Below are 16,948 nucleotides of genomic sequence, written 5' to 3'. Positions count from 1 at the left end.
ATAAAGCTTTTTCATGGTCAAAGCACTTTACAGTAATGCCTCACATTAACCCATTCTCTCTCTCTCTCTCTCTCACACACACACACACACACACACACACACACACACACACACACACACACACACACACACACACACACACACACACACACACACACACACACACACACACACACACACACACACACACACACACCAGGAACAACTTGGGGATTATGGACCTTGTCCAAGGGCCTGGGTGATTTCTTGGTCTGACGAGGATTTGAAACTAGGATCTCCTGGTCACAGGCCAACAACTAAGCCACTGTGCTGACCATTAATCAATCACTCGGACTTTATTTGCACAGTACTTTTCATACAAATAGATGCAATACAAAGTGCTTCACATTACACAGCAACAGCAGATTTAGACTGAGCATGTTTGTGTTTCACAACCAACAACCACGTCGGACATGTGCAATATTTGTTTTTAACTATTTTTAATTTTTAGGTATATTTATTACTGTTTTTAAGCTGTTTAAGGGGTTTTATTAAGTTGGGTGTTTTTAATGTTAATTGACGTTTTAGAGGGATACGTGCAATATTGGACATGTGCAGCATGGGATAAGTGTAATATGGGACAGTGACAATGTGGGATCAGTGCAATATGAGTTATTTTTGTCTCCGAGCTTGCCCCCCCCCCCCCCCCCCAAATCTCCTGATGTTTTTTAATATTTATTGATTTGTATGAGTGTGTGTGTGAGGGTGGTCATTGTTTTTGAGGATGCACAAGCAAATTTCGTTGTGCTGATTGCTGTGCAATGACAATAAAGGTGATTCTGATTCCGATTCAAGTTTGTCCTGACTGAGCTGTAGAAAAAATTCCACCATCCATACAATGATATAGAAAATGTAGTTACAAGCTGGACCTCTTATTCCTGAGTCATCTGCAGACACTGCAATATAAAACGGTGTGTCATCCGCATAGCTATAGAAAATTTACATTGTGTCTCCTGGTAGCATTTCCAAGTGGCAGGCTGTCAGTGTTAGAAAGTGTAGGGCCTAAACTTGACCCATGAAGACCACCACAATTCATTATAGAATTTGCATGAACATTCAACCACACTTCCAAAAAATATCTATGAGTGAGATAATTTTTGAACCAATGTAAAACTGGGTTATAATGGCATTCCTTACTCTTCAACAGACAAGTTTGGGCCAGAGTATTGTGTCCAGCAAAACCTGTCGACATAGTAGTTTTTTTTCCTTTGTGTGTGTGTGTGCACGTATGTGTGTTGCTTTTTTTTTAATTTGTTGCATAAACCATTGCTTTTCATGAAAAATATCAAGCATCAAGTGCAAAAGAAATATCTTGCAAAAACAAGTTGAAGTATTGGGTAAACCCCATTTAATAAAGGCCATTTTCATGCTATTTTGCTCACTGACACACTGTAGGTCAGAACAGAAAGACATAACGTGAGAGGAAAAAGAAATAAGCACAAAAGACTGAATGAAGGACTGAGTGGTGGTGAGCGGTTGGGGTGCAGGAGGCAACCAATCCCATAAACAGCTGTTCACTTCTCATAGATCCCTTGTGCCCTCCGACATGCATCAGTTCGCTCTCACTCTATACCGCCCAACCTCCCACCCAAATCCAAACCTATCAGTTCAGTCTGCAGTCCATTCATCCATTCATCCCTCCTTTTCAAATCTGCTGCACTCAGCCTTCTTTGAACTGATGCCAACACCAGGACCATTTTCTGGGTTCCCTGAACATATCATTTGCAAAATGAATAAAGCTGAATGCAATAGAGATAAAGAAAAGTTTGTAATTACACAGTGTTGTATATGTGTGAAAAAAAGATCTTTACAGCAGGCACATCATGCATTAGGTTCTGTGTCATATCTATATGTTAATTACATAGATTCTGTCATACTGTGATAGCATCATATTGGTCACATCAAATCAGTTATTTCCTTCCAAGAAATGTGCTGAAACATCTCATTGAAAATGTCAGTCCTCTTATCTCCTAGGGGCCAGATGGTCGGCTCACTTTCTTGAACGTAGCACATAGCCCACCAGCATGAAGACCAACCCAGAAAGCAGCTCCAGAGGCACGCCAGCAGCTGCCGCCATGAATGACAGCCCATAGAGCACTGAAACCTGGGCATCTGGACAGTCCTCGCTCCTCTCCTGGAGGACGTAACGCTTCACGTCCACCACCTCCATCCACAGGACGTAGAGTAGCAGCATGAAGAGGAATAGGCAGGCTGTGGAGGGACAGTCAGTGCTGTGAGTAACTCCACAGGAATGCAGAACCATCTCCAGTACTGTTAGCACAGTATTTCCACCTGCTGTTCAAATAGCAGCAGGACTGCAGAGTGATATCTGCTGCTTTGTGCGGGTAATGACATGTGACATGCATGAACAGCTGACATTTAATATGCGCATGTGTGTGTGCACATGTTGTGCTACAGTATTGCAACCTGCAAACAGTTACAGTGGCTTTAAACCAACAAATATTTACAGTCTTGTATTTTACCAGCGACGATGAGGAAAATCCCACCCAGCCTGTAGAATCTGTGGCTCCGGAATGGGACACCACAGAGCAAGACAAAGCCTCCAGTCAGAGCCGAGACCAGCCCAAGTATAATCAGCAAGGTCCAGAAACCACGAAAGACTACAAGAAATCCAGCAGAGCAACCGTCACTACAGGACATTCTGTGCTGGTAACAGGACAAATATGTTTGTGGACTGACAGCAAGAAGCACTTGTGGCGCTGAGTTTCCAGGTTGCACTTATATGCACTAGATAACCAGATAATGAAGTCAGTTCATCTACTTTTCAAGGTTACCTATGGTACGGGATTTAGGTCATGTTCCATGTATACTGCAGCAAACAAACACACAGATGCAGTGTATAATGTTTCTAATCTGTGTCGTCAGAATGTCTACGTGAAATACAGGTGAGCCCTGTTAACTCGTGTGAGTTGGGGTCAGCAAAACTGGACTGTGAGTTATCTGGAATGGCGAGTTAATTAAGTTGACCAAAAAACTTGAAATCAGCTTATCTTGCCATATTACCGAACATCGAGTGAGGCCGAAGGCAACATCATTTCCGGTGTCGCTAAAAATTGGTCTGTCCTGCCTCCACTGCGCATGCGTCATTTGGGACCACAGCAGATCATCAGAGACGGACTGTTTTCACCCAAAGCAATCAAAGAGAATAATGTGATTATTAACTATCAGATGACAAGGTAAAACCTCTTACATCATTCTAAAGTCAGTTTTAAGCAGCAACAAGATGATAATCGGTGACGCTTTGAAATGACGGAGGTGCAGTGAACGCAGCAGGAGCATCTTGTCCTGGCTGCTGAGCTCTGATCGCTTCCTCCGTCTTTTATAATGAAATAATGCTGAATTTATGTGGAAATAATTGTTGTATAAAAGCACCAGATATCTGTCGCTGAGATAGATGATGACTGGAGTGCAGTTTGAAGCAGAAACGAGGTGATAATCTGTGAAATACTGCAGACGCTCCAAAATGATGCATGCACAGTGAAGGCAGGGCAGACTGATTTTTAGGGGGGACCTTTCGGTCTCCGACACCGGTTTGCTGCTGCGTCAGATCGTGGAGCGCCATTTCCAGTTTGTTTCTGTGCCCCATCCACCTTAAGGACCCCTAAAAGCGAAGGTCACATGATGTGATCTACAATAGCATGGGGGAAGAATTGAGTTGGTAGCGCCAAAAAAAAAAAAAAAAAAAAAAAACAGAAAAAAATTGGTTGTGGAACGTCACTTCCGGTTTGCTTCTGCGTCAGGTTAGTGTCCGCCTCATCCACCTAAAGGACCCCAAGAACCGAAGGTTACATGATGTGATCTAAAATAGAGGGGGGGAAGAATTGATTTGGGGTGGCAAAAAAAAAAAAAAATTGCTCGCTACGTCACTTCCAGTTTGCTTCCACATTAGCTCAACCTCGGGCACTGTGGCAGTGGTGGCCCCAAGGGGGGGCTTAAGCTCCCCCAATAATGAGCCAAGCCCCCCTCAGCCCCCCCCAATAATTCTGCCAATAGCGACTGACATATTTGTGGATCTCAACTGCGGTTTTGCGCTGAGAATATCTCAATATTGCGTAACTGAGCAATAAAGTGATGAATGCTGACTCACCCTTCACAAATAGAATTTTCATTTTTGCAAATAAACATTTATTTGTGAAACCCCACACCCAAGCTACAAATCAGAAATTTGTGTTTGTGGATCACAAAGCAGGTGTACAAATCAAAGGATATTTGTAAATCACCCTCTGTGCATTTGCAAGTATTAATGAGACACATTTAACTCCATACTCCGAAAATTTAGGTTTCCTAAGTATTTATTACGGCCACTCATAAAACTTCACTTATCTTTATAATTTTATTACTGGTAAATTTTAGAATTGATTTAGATGAGATATACTTATTATCTCACAGGAATATTATCTGGGAACTACTTTTTGCGCAGGAATTCATCAAGCACGTCGGCCGCAGGCGCGCACGAGCACAGAATATACAGAAGCTGTATGTCGTTGTTCGGCAATCATCCTAAGTGATGTGTGTGTGCATTGATACCACATTTTACAGGAGCACGGGTGACTAAAACAAAAATTTCCTGGCGCCGCCACTGCGGTGTCACTGACGATTGGTTCCCCATAAAAATTGGTCCGCCCTGCTTTCACTGCCCATGCATCATTTTGGAGCTCAGCAACGTCATTTCTGAATGTCACCAGCAATTCACTGATTATTACCTCGTTTAGGTTTAAAACTGTACTTCCGTCATCTTCTATTTCAGCGACAGATATCTGAAGCTTTTGTACAACAATCATTTCCACATAAATTCAGCATTATTTCATAATAAAAGACGACGGACAGATCAGTGTGCCACAGCTGCTGATGCGCCGACATCATTTCAGAGCGTCAGTAGCTCATTGATTATCGCGTCGTTTCCTGCTTAAAACAGTCTTGTTTCTGCTTAAAACTGACTTTAGAACGATTTAAGAGGTTTTACTTTGTCATCTGATGGTTAATTATCACATTATTCCCTTTGATCGCTTTGGGTGAAGAGTCAGACTCAGAGAGTCAGACTCAGAGATTCAGACTCAGAGTCAGACTCAGAGAGTCAGACTCAGAGAATCAGACTCAGAGAATCAGATTCAGAGAGTCAGACTCAGAGAATCAGCCTCAAAGAGTCAGACTCAGAGAGTCAGACTCAGATGTGCTGCCACTCAGATTTCTGTCATCTGCAACATCAAAATTGATTGAGAATCTGTAATATTCTTTAAATCAGAGGCAGAATATTCAAGGCTATCGACGGCTTTGTCTTAGTTATGTTATAATAGTTTTGAGCATTTTAAACATGATTCCTTCCTGGATGGTGATGATTTCTTCATCTGGCATGGGTTTAGAATCTCTTTTTTCCTCCTCCGGCTGCTGCACATCACCGATAAGGGCTTCGTCAGTGCGGAAGATTTCTGGCGATTCGAAGTTTTTGGATCCAAGTCTTTAGATCCTTTCTGCCAGTTCAGATTGGGCCAGAATTTATACACACGCCTGCCACACTTGTTGCGGGCATGTCTGTGGCAGCCACGTGTATAAATCCCAGCCCAATCTGAACCGGCAGTAAGGATCTAAAGAGTCATATCCAAAAACTTTGAATCGCCAGGAATCTTCCACACAGAATCATTTGCCTTCATCGCTGACCTGCAGCAAATGGAGGAGGAAGAAGAAATGATTATCCAGAATCGTCCGCATGGGTAGTCTAAATTTTCGGGGCCCACAACTTGAGTAAAACTGAACCGTGACTTACGTGTGCGCGAGTTAACCGGGCTCACCTGTATGAAGTGTCTATCATGATACATTCTACAGTTATGACTGTAGGAAAGAGGTGCACAAATTTGTGACATCATCCATCAATTTTCTCTACCTGCTTACTCCAGTGCCATGGGGGGGTGGGGCCTATTCCAGCAGTCATGGGGCATGAGGTAGGGTACATCCTGGACAGGACACCAGTATGTCACAGGGCCACATATAGACAGACAAACACAGTCACACTCGCACCCACACCTAAGGGCAATTTAAAGTGTCCAGTTCACTTAACGTACATGTCTTTGGATGTGGGAGGAAGCCGGAGCACCTGGAAGGAAACCACGCAGACACAGGGAGAACATGCAAACGCCACACAGAAAGGCCCCAGGTGGGAATCAAACCCACGCCCTTCTTGCTTTGAGGCAACAGTGCTAACCACTAATCCATTACGCTGCCTTATGACATCATTATATTTGTATACGCCATCACATTTTGTCTACATGATATACAGCAATTCTGAATATTAAATCTCTATAATAAATCATTCTTGAATAATGGCTGTCAGAAAAAAATGTTTTATGAGTATGAAAATATATGCATCAAATAACCATAAAATATAATCAGTTTTTGTAATCATGGGCAGATACCGATTGTGTATTTGTAAAATGTCTATGTTGTGTTGTTAATGACTGTGTTCATAATAAATTCACTTGAACATTATTAACAATGAAATATGTGCACTAAACAATTGTACAATGTAATCAGTATATACAGTGGTGTTCAGAATAATAGTAGTGCTATGTGACTAAAAAGATTCATCCAGGTTTTGAGTATATTTCTTATTGTTACATGGGAAACAAGGTACCAGTAGATTCAGTAGATTCTCACAAATCCAGAAAGACCAAGTATTCATGATATGCACACTCTTAAGGCTATGAAATTGGGCTATTAGTAAAAAAAAAAAGGTGTTCACAATAATAGTAGTGTGGCATTCAGTCAGTGAGTTTGTCAATTTTGTGGAACAAACACGTGTGAATTAGGTGTCCCCTATTTAAGGATGAAGCCAGCACCTGTTGAACATGCTTTTCTCTTTGAAAGCCTGAGGAAAATGGGATGTTCAAGACACTGTTCAGAAGAACAGCGTAGTTTGATTAAAAAGTTGATTGGAGAGGGGAAAACTTATACGCAGGTGCAAAAAATTATAGGCTGTTCATCTACAATGATCTCCGGTGCTTTAAAATGGACAAAAAAAAAAAAAAACAGAAAATGGAAAACAACCATCAAAATGGATAGAAGAACAACCAGAATGGCAAAAGCTCACCCATTGATCAGCTCCAGGATGATCAAAGACAGTCTGGAGTTACCTGTAAGTGCTGTGACAGTTAGAAGACGCCTGTGTGAAGCTAATTTATTTCCAAGAATCCCCCGCAAAGCCCCTCTGTTAAATAAAAGACATGTACAGAAGAGGTTACAATTTGCCAAAGAACACATCAACTGGCCTAAAGAGAAATGGAGGAATATTTTGTGGACTGATGAGAGTAAAATTGTTCTTTTTGGGTCCAAGAGCCGCAGACAGTTTATGAGACGACCCCCAAACTCTGAATTCAAGCCACAGTTCACAGTAAAGACAGTGAAGCATGGTGGTGCAAGCATCATGATATGGGCATGTTTCTCCTACTATGGTGTTGGGCCTATATATCACATACCAGGTATCATGGATCAGTTTGGATATGTCAGAATACTTGAAGAGGTCATGTTGCCTTATGCTGAAGAGGACATGCCCTTGAAATGGGTGTTTCAACAAGACAATGACCCCAAACACACTAGTAAACCAGAAAAATCTTGGTTCCAAACCAACAAAATTAATGCCTCGCAGATGTGAAGAATTCATGAAAAACTGTGGTTATACAACTGAATACTAGTTTAGTGATTCACAGGATTGCTAAAAAAAAGTAGTTTGAACATAATAGTTTTGAGTTTGTAGCGTCAACAGCAGATGCTACTATTACTGTGAACACCCCCTTTTCTACTTTTTTTTTTTTTTTTTTTTACTAATAGCCCAATTTCATAGCCTTAAGAGTGTGCATATAATGAATGTTTGGCCTTGTTGGATTTGTGAGAATCTACTGAATCTACTGGTACCTTGTTTCCCATGTAACAATAAGAAATATACTCAAAATCTGGATTAATCTTTTTAGTCACATAGCACTACTATTATTCTGAACACCACTGTATGTAGTGCTCTGGGGATACCTATGGTTTTATTATCAAATGTTGATCTGTATTCTTAATGACATTAAAGAAAATCACTTCATGACCATTAATATACACAAAATAAGACTAAAGTGCATAATTTGCAAATGTTTACCACATCTTGTTAATGAGTTATTCTTTAGACAATAAACATTTCATTATCTTTAATATGCAAATACGTACACGCATGAAACAACCCTTAAATATCATTCATTTATTTATTCCCTGGGGATACCAATGGGGTAAGTATCAAGTGTTGTGTGTGTTCTTTTATGGATCATCGTCTGGATATGCTTGGATTCTGTGAAACCTGGCTTAAATCCACAGCTGTCCTTCCTCTGAATGAGGCCTGCCCACCGGAGTACACTTTTAGTCACGTTTCACGTGATGTGAGGAAAGGCGGGGATGTTGCTTTTATTTATAAATCCAGGTTTACTTTATTAACTGTTGGGAGACATAAATATAATTCATTTGAGCAGCTGATTCTCCGTTATGCCCATGATGCTAGGTACTGTCAAGGTCATAAAACTGGAAATCAGCTATGTTATATTGTCACTGTCTATAGGCCTCCTGGCCCATATTCTGAATTTTTAGATGAATTTGGGGCGTTCATCTCTAGTCTTTCAACTAGTGTAGACAACATTTTGATTATTGGTGACTTAAACATTCATATAAATAAGCCCTCTGATCCTTTTGGTTAATCATTTATGGAAATCATGGATGCATAGGATTTCAGCAGTTCATTCATGGTTCAATGCATATCAGTGGTAATACTCTGGATTTGGTTCTTGCACGTGGCCTTGCTGTTACAAATATCGACATCCTGCCTCTTGCATCAGCGGTCTCTGACCACTCGCTTATTAGGTTTACAATTACGCTGCTGCGTTTAGTGGCGCAACAACCTTGCCTATCATTGCGGCGACGAATTAAACTTTCAACTTTGACCGAACTCGAAGCAAGACTACCAGAAATCTTAACTTCAAGCTTGATGAATTTTCAGTCGGAAGACAGTCTTGCGGATAGCCTGAATTTAGTGCTAAAAACCACACTTGATAAGATTGCGCCTCCTCTATTAAGGCCACGCCTTCCCAAGGCACAGACACCTTGGTTTAACAGTTATTTGCGTGACCTTAGGAAGAAGGCTAGAGGGTTGGAACGGAAATGGCGTAGTTCCAAACTAGAGGTGTTCCACCTTGCGTGGCGTGAAGCTATTTAGATTATAAGCATGCTTTATTGGCTACGAAGCAGGCCTATTACTCTGAACTGATAAACAAAAACAAGCATAACTAAAAGTTTTTGTTTGATACGGTGGCATTTCTTGTTCATGGACAGCTACCTGTTGGCCATTCTCCTTTTTCAGCACAGGACTTTCTGGACTATTTCGAAAAGAAAATAGAAGATATTAGGTTGAGCACATCTCAGCATACTTTGGTCCAGTCATTGTATTTCCATCTACTGAGCTGGGGACTACCACTAAGGTACTACCTAGATTCACGGAATTTAACAGTATCTCACAAGGTGTGCTGATGAAACTCGTGATGTCTACTAGAAGCACAACCTGTTTATTTGATCCTATACCAACAAAATTGTTTATGGATCTTTGGCCCATTCTTTGGCCGACTATGCTGGAAATTGTTAACCTTTCTTTAAACTCTGGATCTGTTCCAAATTGTTTTAAATCTGCCGTGGTTAAACCACTACTCAAGAAATCTAATCTTGATCCTGGTGTATTGAAAAATTATAAAATTCTGGAAAAGGTGGTTTCACGGCAGCTTGTGGACCACCTTACTGAGAATGACCTTTTTGAGCCACTGCAGTCTGCTTTTAGAAGACATCACTCCACAGAAACAGCACTTATTAAAGTAGTTAATGATCTTCTGTGAGCAATGGGCTCGGATACTACTACAGTATTGGTGTTATTGGATCTCAGTGCTGCGTTTGACACAGTTGATCATCATATTCTACTTGATAGGCTAGAAAACTGTTTCGGGATTACTGGAACTGCTCTTGCGTGGCTGACATCTTATTTGTCTGGTCGTTCACACTGTGTTTTGTGCAACGACACTACCTCTGATTTTAGGGGCATGAAGTTCGGGGTTCCGCAGGGATTCGTTCTGGGTCCCCTGCTTTTTTTCCCTGTATATGGCACCCCTTAGGAACATTTTGCGGCGTTTTGGGGTTGCTTTTCATTGCTATGCTGATGATACTCAGTTGTATATGCCGATAGCTGCTTGAAATCCTGTCCACATAAAATCTTTACAGGACTGTCTCGCAGCAGTGAGAAGTTGGATGTCTAGCAACTTTCTACTTTTGAACTCTGATAAGACTGAAATGATGGTTCTTGGTCCAGCAAGACATCGGCATCAATTTGATCAGCTGGCGCTTAGCCTAGGTTCATGTTATACATCATACTGACAAACTGAGGAACCTTGGGGTAATTTTTGATCCTACATTGTCCTTTGACCTCCACATTAGGGACATTACGAGGACTGCTTTCTTTCATTTAAGAAATGTAGCAAAGATTTGTCCCATCCTGTCTATGGCTGATGCTGACTCTGATTCATGCTTTTGTTTCTTCTAGATTGGACTATTGTAATGCTTTGTTTTCTGGTTTACCACAGTCCAGCATCAGGGGTCTTCAGCTGGTTCAAAATGCTGCTGCCAGACTTCTGACGCGAAGGAGAAGGTTTGATCATATTACGCCGGTGGTGGAATCCCTTCACTGGCTTCCGGTCTCCTTGAGATCAGATTTTAAGGTATTACTATTGGCCTATAAATTTGTTCACGGACTGGCGCCCTCCTATCTGGCCGGCCTGGTTGAGTCCTATGTGCCGGCTAGGGCTCTGCGTTCACAGGGTGCAGGACTATTGTGTGTCCTGAGGGTTAAGAAAAGGTCAGCAGATTACAGAGCTTTTTATCACTGCGCTCCAGCTCTGTGGAATGATCTGCCTGCACAAATACGACAGACGGACTCTGTGGAGACTTTTAAAGCCAGGTTGAAGACACATCTCTTCTCCCAGTTTTATCATTAGTATTTTATTGTGTGTCTTTTTTTTATACCTTTTATTTATTTTACTTCTTTTAATTTTTTATGGTTACATTTTTTATTGTATTTTAATCTTATTTCATTTTATTCTGCTTTTAAATGCTTGTGAAGCGCCTTGAGGCGATTACTTGTGATTTGGCGCTATATAAATTAATAAATTATTAAAATAAATTATTATTCTTTTATTAATTACATCCTCTTCACCCCCCCCCCCCCCCCCCCCACTTCCTTCCTCATTAATATGGAAATGCATTTACCAAATATTCCTAAAATGACAACTCCTAACATGTATTCATTGTGTAAGTATGCATTTTTCACAACTTATAATATTTGAAAGAAAAACCACTTTATACCCTAAAATAATAACATGAACCAAACAACTGTACAATTTAATCAGCTCATCTACTCCCTTGAATGTTTGGTTTAAGTACAAATTAAAGTTATATTCCTGTGAGAGGTTGTGGGGTAGCTGCAGTGTGAAGATAAACAAATATAAATATATATAATATAATATAAATATAATATATATAAAAGCCCCAGTTATACTTATTTGAGCTGTTATCAGAATGGTCTTTCTTATCACTAACAGTATATTGTTGGCATTTTGGGAATTAAAGTTCATTTTGCTGTTTCAATTCTAAGTTTTACATGTAATGTGTGAGTATGTTCCTTTGTGAAACCACGTGACTGTGCGTGTGTGGATTACCTGCTGTAGTGTCATAGTTTGGATGAGGCACCTGCCCAACAGTAACAGGCAGCGGGAAAAGGTAACCATGGATGCACACTTTGGATTGAGGCTGGTTTGCTTGAGTTAAGGAAAAAAAATTAATTAAGGCTCTGAGAACAAATGTTAAGTTTCAGTTTTGCAAGATAAAGCAGGACAATAATTTCAAAGTCACAGTGGTGTTTTAATCTTGTGGTCAGTTGGAGTTGACCCTTTGAGGGATTTACAGTTTGAGAATATTTCAGTGCATCAAGGATCGTACTGGAACAACTCCTAACCCAGTATGACCATTGACGTGGTAATGGACTACGTACTGAAGAGAGTGGCCACCACTGCGTGTGCTGTGGGCTCCACCTGAAACACACAGCGCCAGAAGAAGCCCTCGTGGTGCAGAGTGAGAGGAGGTGGCAAAGCTGTCGCTGGTTCCTCTTCCAGCTACAAAACAAGACCAACAGACAGACTGGCATCAATGAGTAATGACAGTTTTCTCAGCAGGTGGCTGCCTGAGGAGGTGATATGTGGTTCTGGGGGTGTCGCACCACGCCGGCATAGAATGTGGTTCTGATTATGGGCTGAAGGTGTTTTGTTAAAATCTGATTGATGGGACGGAATAAAATACAACTTTAGTTCAGTTTATTTATACAGTGCCAAATCACAACACGGGGTTACCCCGGTGCGCTCACGTGCATAAGGTCTGACCTTACCCACCCTGTCAACTGCTTCCATGGAATTGAAAGACTTGTTTGTAATGCTGCTGTTTTAGGAAGGCGTTTACAAGGGGATCAACTTTTATAAATATAGTTCTCTCTCTGCTTGTTACCCCCAACAAGAAGAAGTAAAACCTAAATAGGCCAGGAGGCCCACTGGTGTCGATGCTGATGTCTGGATTCAGCAGCATGAAGCGGATAAGAGCCTACAACACCTCATGGACAGGACACCAGTCTAACACAGGTTACTTCCCCAGACGAGGCAGGTACCCATTTACAGCTGGGTGGACTCAGACAATGCAGGCTAAGTGTCACGTCCTTTAATGCAGACAGGTAGTTGTGTTCAAAGCCAGGTCGAAATATTGGCACACCAGCTCCTTATACACTGAGCTGCCTGCTCTACACCCCCAACAAGCAAGTTATATAATTATCCACATCTGTTAATTAGCTTGTTTGTTACCAGGATCAAGCAAAAACTAAGGAAAAGATTTTACTGAAACTTGTAAGAGCAGAGGAAGAAGCCAGTGCTCATGTTTGATCCTGGTTCCTTTGATCTTAGTTGGAGAGTAAAAGCAGTCAGGATCTACGGTTCAGTGATCAGGATCAAAGGAATATGATCAAACATCAGGATCACCCTGACTGTAGTGAGTAAAAGTCCTGCTTCTACCTGCGCACATTCACTGAGAGTTGAACTTATTGCAACCAGCTGGTTGAGTTACTGGATAGAACAAATATGTGATAGGCACTTTACCCATCTCTGGTCAGGATTAGGCTCAAAAGGTCCAGGTTATGAATCATAAATAAAGACAAGCAATTGGGATCAAGATCATGATTAAGATCAGGATCCTCACTCATCTTCAAGTGCTTACTCCAGTTAAGGGTCACAGGGGGCTGGAGCCTATCCCAGCAGTCATAGAGTGTGAGGATGGGTACACCCTGGACGGGACGCCAGTTTGTCACAGGGTCACACATAGACAAACAAACACATTCACCCCTGCACGCACACCTACGGACAATTATAAAGTTTCCAGTTCACTTAACCTGTATGTCTTTGGATGTGGGAGGATGCACCTTGAGAGAACCCACACAAACATGGGGAGAACATGCAAACTCCACACAGAAAGGCCACAGGTGGGAATCGATCCCATGACCCTCTTGCCGTGAGGAAACAGTGCTCTAACCACTAAGCCACCGTGCTGTCCGTCTTCACGATCCTGATTGCAAACTTTTCAAACGTCCCTCAGACTGAGTGGTTAACGGATTCGATTTAGGCTTTTGTACGTTAGATTCGTTCGAGGTCACAGACCAATTTACCACCAAGCAGCTTCTCCTTTATGCATATTATCACATGCTTATTTACAGATATGACAAATTGAGCCATCCTACCTCTGTGCCATTGACACCTTTCTCATCAGCCATGGTTGGATGTATTGACCATGTAAACGGTCCACAGTTGTCACTGGCCACCAACCAGTAATCTGTACCAAAAGCCAAGAGAAAACACAGGGTCCCAACTGCCCCAAATATCCCCCCAGACAAGGCTGCAGCTCCCACCCTCATAACTCCTCACTGTACCCTTCTCCTCAGCCTTCAGCCCAGTGACTCCTCAGCTTCTCACCAGCGTCCACTCTGTACTCCTCTAGCCAGAAGACAGCAGCACGGCTCTCCCAGCCACTCCCTGGCATGCCGGGGGCCGCAGGAGCAGGAGCCTAACCGAGGAGGTCAGACAAAAGCTATTTTAGGAAGCAGCAGGCCCGTCCTCATCAAATTACTGTTGGTGTGCTGTGCATATATAAAGGAGACAAGGAGATGCAGGGTTGCTTTATGTCTTTAAGTGTAACTTGTTAGATTAGAACATATTAAGCCAGACGCCCTTCAGTTCCACATGGAGAAACACACGCACAGCTCCTGGTGTTCCAGTCGTCTCCCAGCCAAGTACTACGTAATAACTGCTTTACTTCTGACATCTGACAGGATTTCATGATGATGTGCTCAAGTATGATCAAGCTTTTTGTTGTTGTTTACCCAGATCAATCATGGCAACAGTTTGATTTCCTATTATCACATGCCGGGAGTATTTTAAAGATGAAGTTTTCCCCTCGCTTTAACCCTTTATGACCACAGGGGGATTTTGTGCAATTATCTCCCCAAATGACACGCCCAAAAAAATAAAGGCTTATTTCTCCTGTATGATGAAGAAAGCATTTACTTTGTACTAACATTAAAAAAAAAAAAAATCAGGTGTTACATAGGCCAAGTAGGTTTTTTCGTACCAAAGGTGACTGTATATATGATTCATTCAAGTTACAGTGATGCCTGTCAGTCACTTATGCCGGTGGTAGTTAGTGCCATCTAGTGGCATGTTTAAATCCACTTTTCATGCTTGTCCTCCACAAGCATTGTGGCTAAATGATCTTTCCAGTAGCGCTGCCCCCAGCATCCAACCATGTCTTTCATCCACGCCAGGAGCTTTGCCACCGAGGAGCTTTCTGACCACCTCGGTGACTTCGGCCTAGGTGATGGATGAGTCTGAGGTCGGGTCACGGAGGAAGCAGCTCAAGCAAAGCCGCCCACACTGACGGACAATGACTGCATATTAGCAGCCGGCTCACAGTTGCACCAGGTATAGAGCATGTAGGAGCCGTGCTCCAAAGTGACTGCGGGGGTAAGTCCTCACAAACAAGTTTGAAGAGACAGCCAGTAAGAAATGTTTACTTATTTACTTAATGCTGGTGAATTGTCACGTGTGGGCTGTGGTAGATTGCGCTAAGACTTTTACTACCAGTCTACGTGCCTGTGGTTTAGATGAGCGCATTAAACAGCCAATGGATACCGGCTGAGATGCCTGGACTTTAAAATATGCGATGTGGCGTCTCGATGGCATGTGAACTGTTTGGCGTTTGTCATGTGTAAAAGTAATATTAATGTTTTGGTGACTGCGTGCATTTTTAGTGGTTCGAGAAGTGCCTTTATTGTTTGCTTTGGATGCATTTATTTGATTAAATAAAGTAAACGTTAAAGGGTAAATAATCTTGGTTATTGGGCATAGTGCATAGTGCATAGTGAGATTTTAAATTATGCATAGAAATGAATTACCATTTTGATATGAATTTATTGTGGGGTCATAATTTTCACTGTAAATAAGGTGTACGTGTATGTGTGTTTAAGGTTTTTACCTGGGTTTTTGGGAAATGAAGCAAAATAAGCAAACTCCTAATAAAGAAAACAAAGGAAAAGAAAGTTAATGCTTCAGCCTGAGTAAATCCATGCAAATCTTCAACTGTGGGTACACCTCTTTTCAAGTGTGGGGCACCGTGCAGTCAATGTACACTTGACAGTCAAAACTGGCTGTGGAAGCCCAAATAGCCCGAGCGCTCCAAAGCTCAAAGCCCGGGTGCCCCAAAGGTCTGCTTCAAGGCTTAAAAGCGAATTGCTCCACAGCTCAAAGTCCAGCGCTCAAGCTCAAAGTTCAGCGCCCAGTGCTGAACCTCCAAAGCCCAGTGCTCAGTGCTCAAGCTCCAAAGACCAGCGCCCAACGCTCAGGCCTTAAAGCCCAGCACCCAACGCTCAAGCTCCAAAGCCCAGCGCTCAAGCTCCAAAGTTCAGTGCCCAACGCTCAAGCTCCAAAGCCCAGCGCCCAATGCTCAGACCCCAAAGCCCAGCGCCCAACGCCCAAGCTCCAAAGCCCAGCGCCCAAGCTCCAAAGCCCAGTGCCCAACACTCAAGTTCCAAAGCCCAGCACCCAATGCTCCAGCTCCAAAGCTCAGCACTTCAAATGGCAGACTCAAAGAGCCTGCAGTAGCTGAAAACCAGCAACAATACCGCTAAAGGCAGTTCACTCAGCTGGCTAATGCAATATTCAGAACATGCAAGAGCATGTCAGTTGATGAGTTAAAGGAGGCCTTCGGCAGGATTGCGGTGGAGGCTGATAAAGTCATTGATGCAAATGATGACCTAGAAGTTTTCAGAGGCTTGGGGTGGAGAGGCCAACTCCTCCCAAAAGAGGAAATGTATGAGGATATTAAAAGCATGGCAAGAGAATATGAGGGGAGGCTGGAGGAGGTGCAAGATATTATCCCGAGACTATATGGGATACTTTGGGCACCTAGAGCTCTCCACCTGCCTTGAACTGGCAGAGGAAGAGTGTGAGAGAGTATCCTCCACTGCGCTGGGAGTAAAGCTCCAGAGGCAAGGAGAGCCTACGGGTTCCAATGAGGTCCGCAAGTTCCAATTGTTGGACAGTCTAGATGAGAATGTGGCACGAGATCTGCGGCTGTCGACTTGTGGGATGGCAAATGAGATTTTCCGCACACTTGAAAATCATTTTGGGAATAAATCTGCTATAGGTTTGGAGATAGGTGAGGAGCTTCAGGCGCTGCCCCTGGTAAGAGGCCACCA

The 16,948-nt window shown here is 42.5% G+C and overlaps 1 protein-coding gene across 1 annotated transcript; it reads right to left on the bottom strand.

Moving 5' to 3' along the window:
- Nucleotides 1–1,353: 1,353 nt before the first annotated feature.
- Nucleotides 1,354–14,175, bottom strand: LOC117520154 (transmembrane protein 182-like). The gene is made up of 5 exons (XM_034181460.1): nt 13,937–14,175; nt 12,158–12,278; nt 11,826–11,924; nt 2,523–2,660; nt 1,354–2,250 (listed from the first exon to the last, which is right to left on the bottom strand). The coding sequence occupies exons 1-5, from the start codon at nt 14,108–14,110 to the stop codon at nt 2,030–2,032; spliced, it is 753 nt and encodes a 250-aa protein (XP_034037351.1). The 5' UTR covers nt 14,111–14,175; the 3' UTR covers nt 1,354–2,029.
- Nucleotides 14,176–16,948: the final 2,773 nt, after the last annotated feature.

The sequence above is a fragment of the Thalassophryne amazonica genome, chromosome 11, assembly GCF_902500255.1.
Source record: "Thalassophryne amazonica chromosome 11, fThaAma1.1, whole genome shotgun sequence".
Lineage (NCBI taxonomy): Eukaryota > Metazoa > Chordata > Actinopteri > Batrachoidiformes > Batrachoididae > Thalassophryne > Thalassophryne amazonica.
This window is presented reverse-complemented; position numbering and strand designations above follow the sequence as displayed.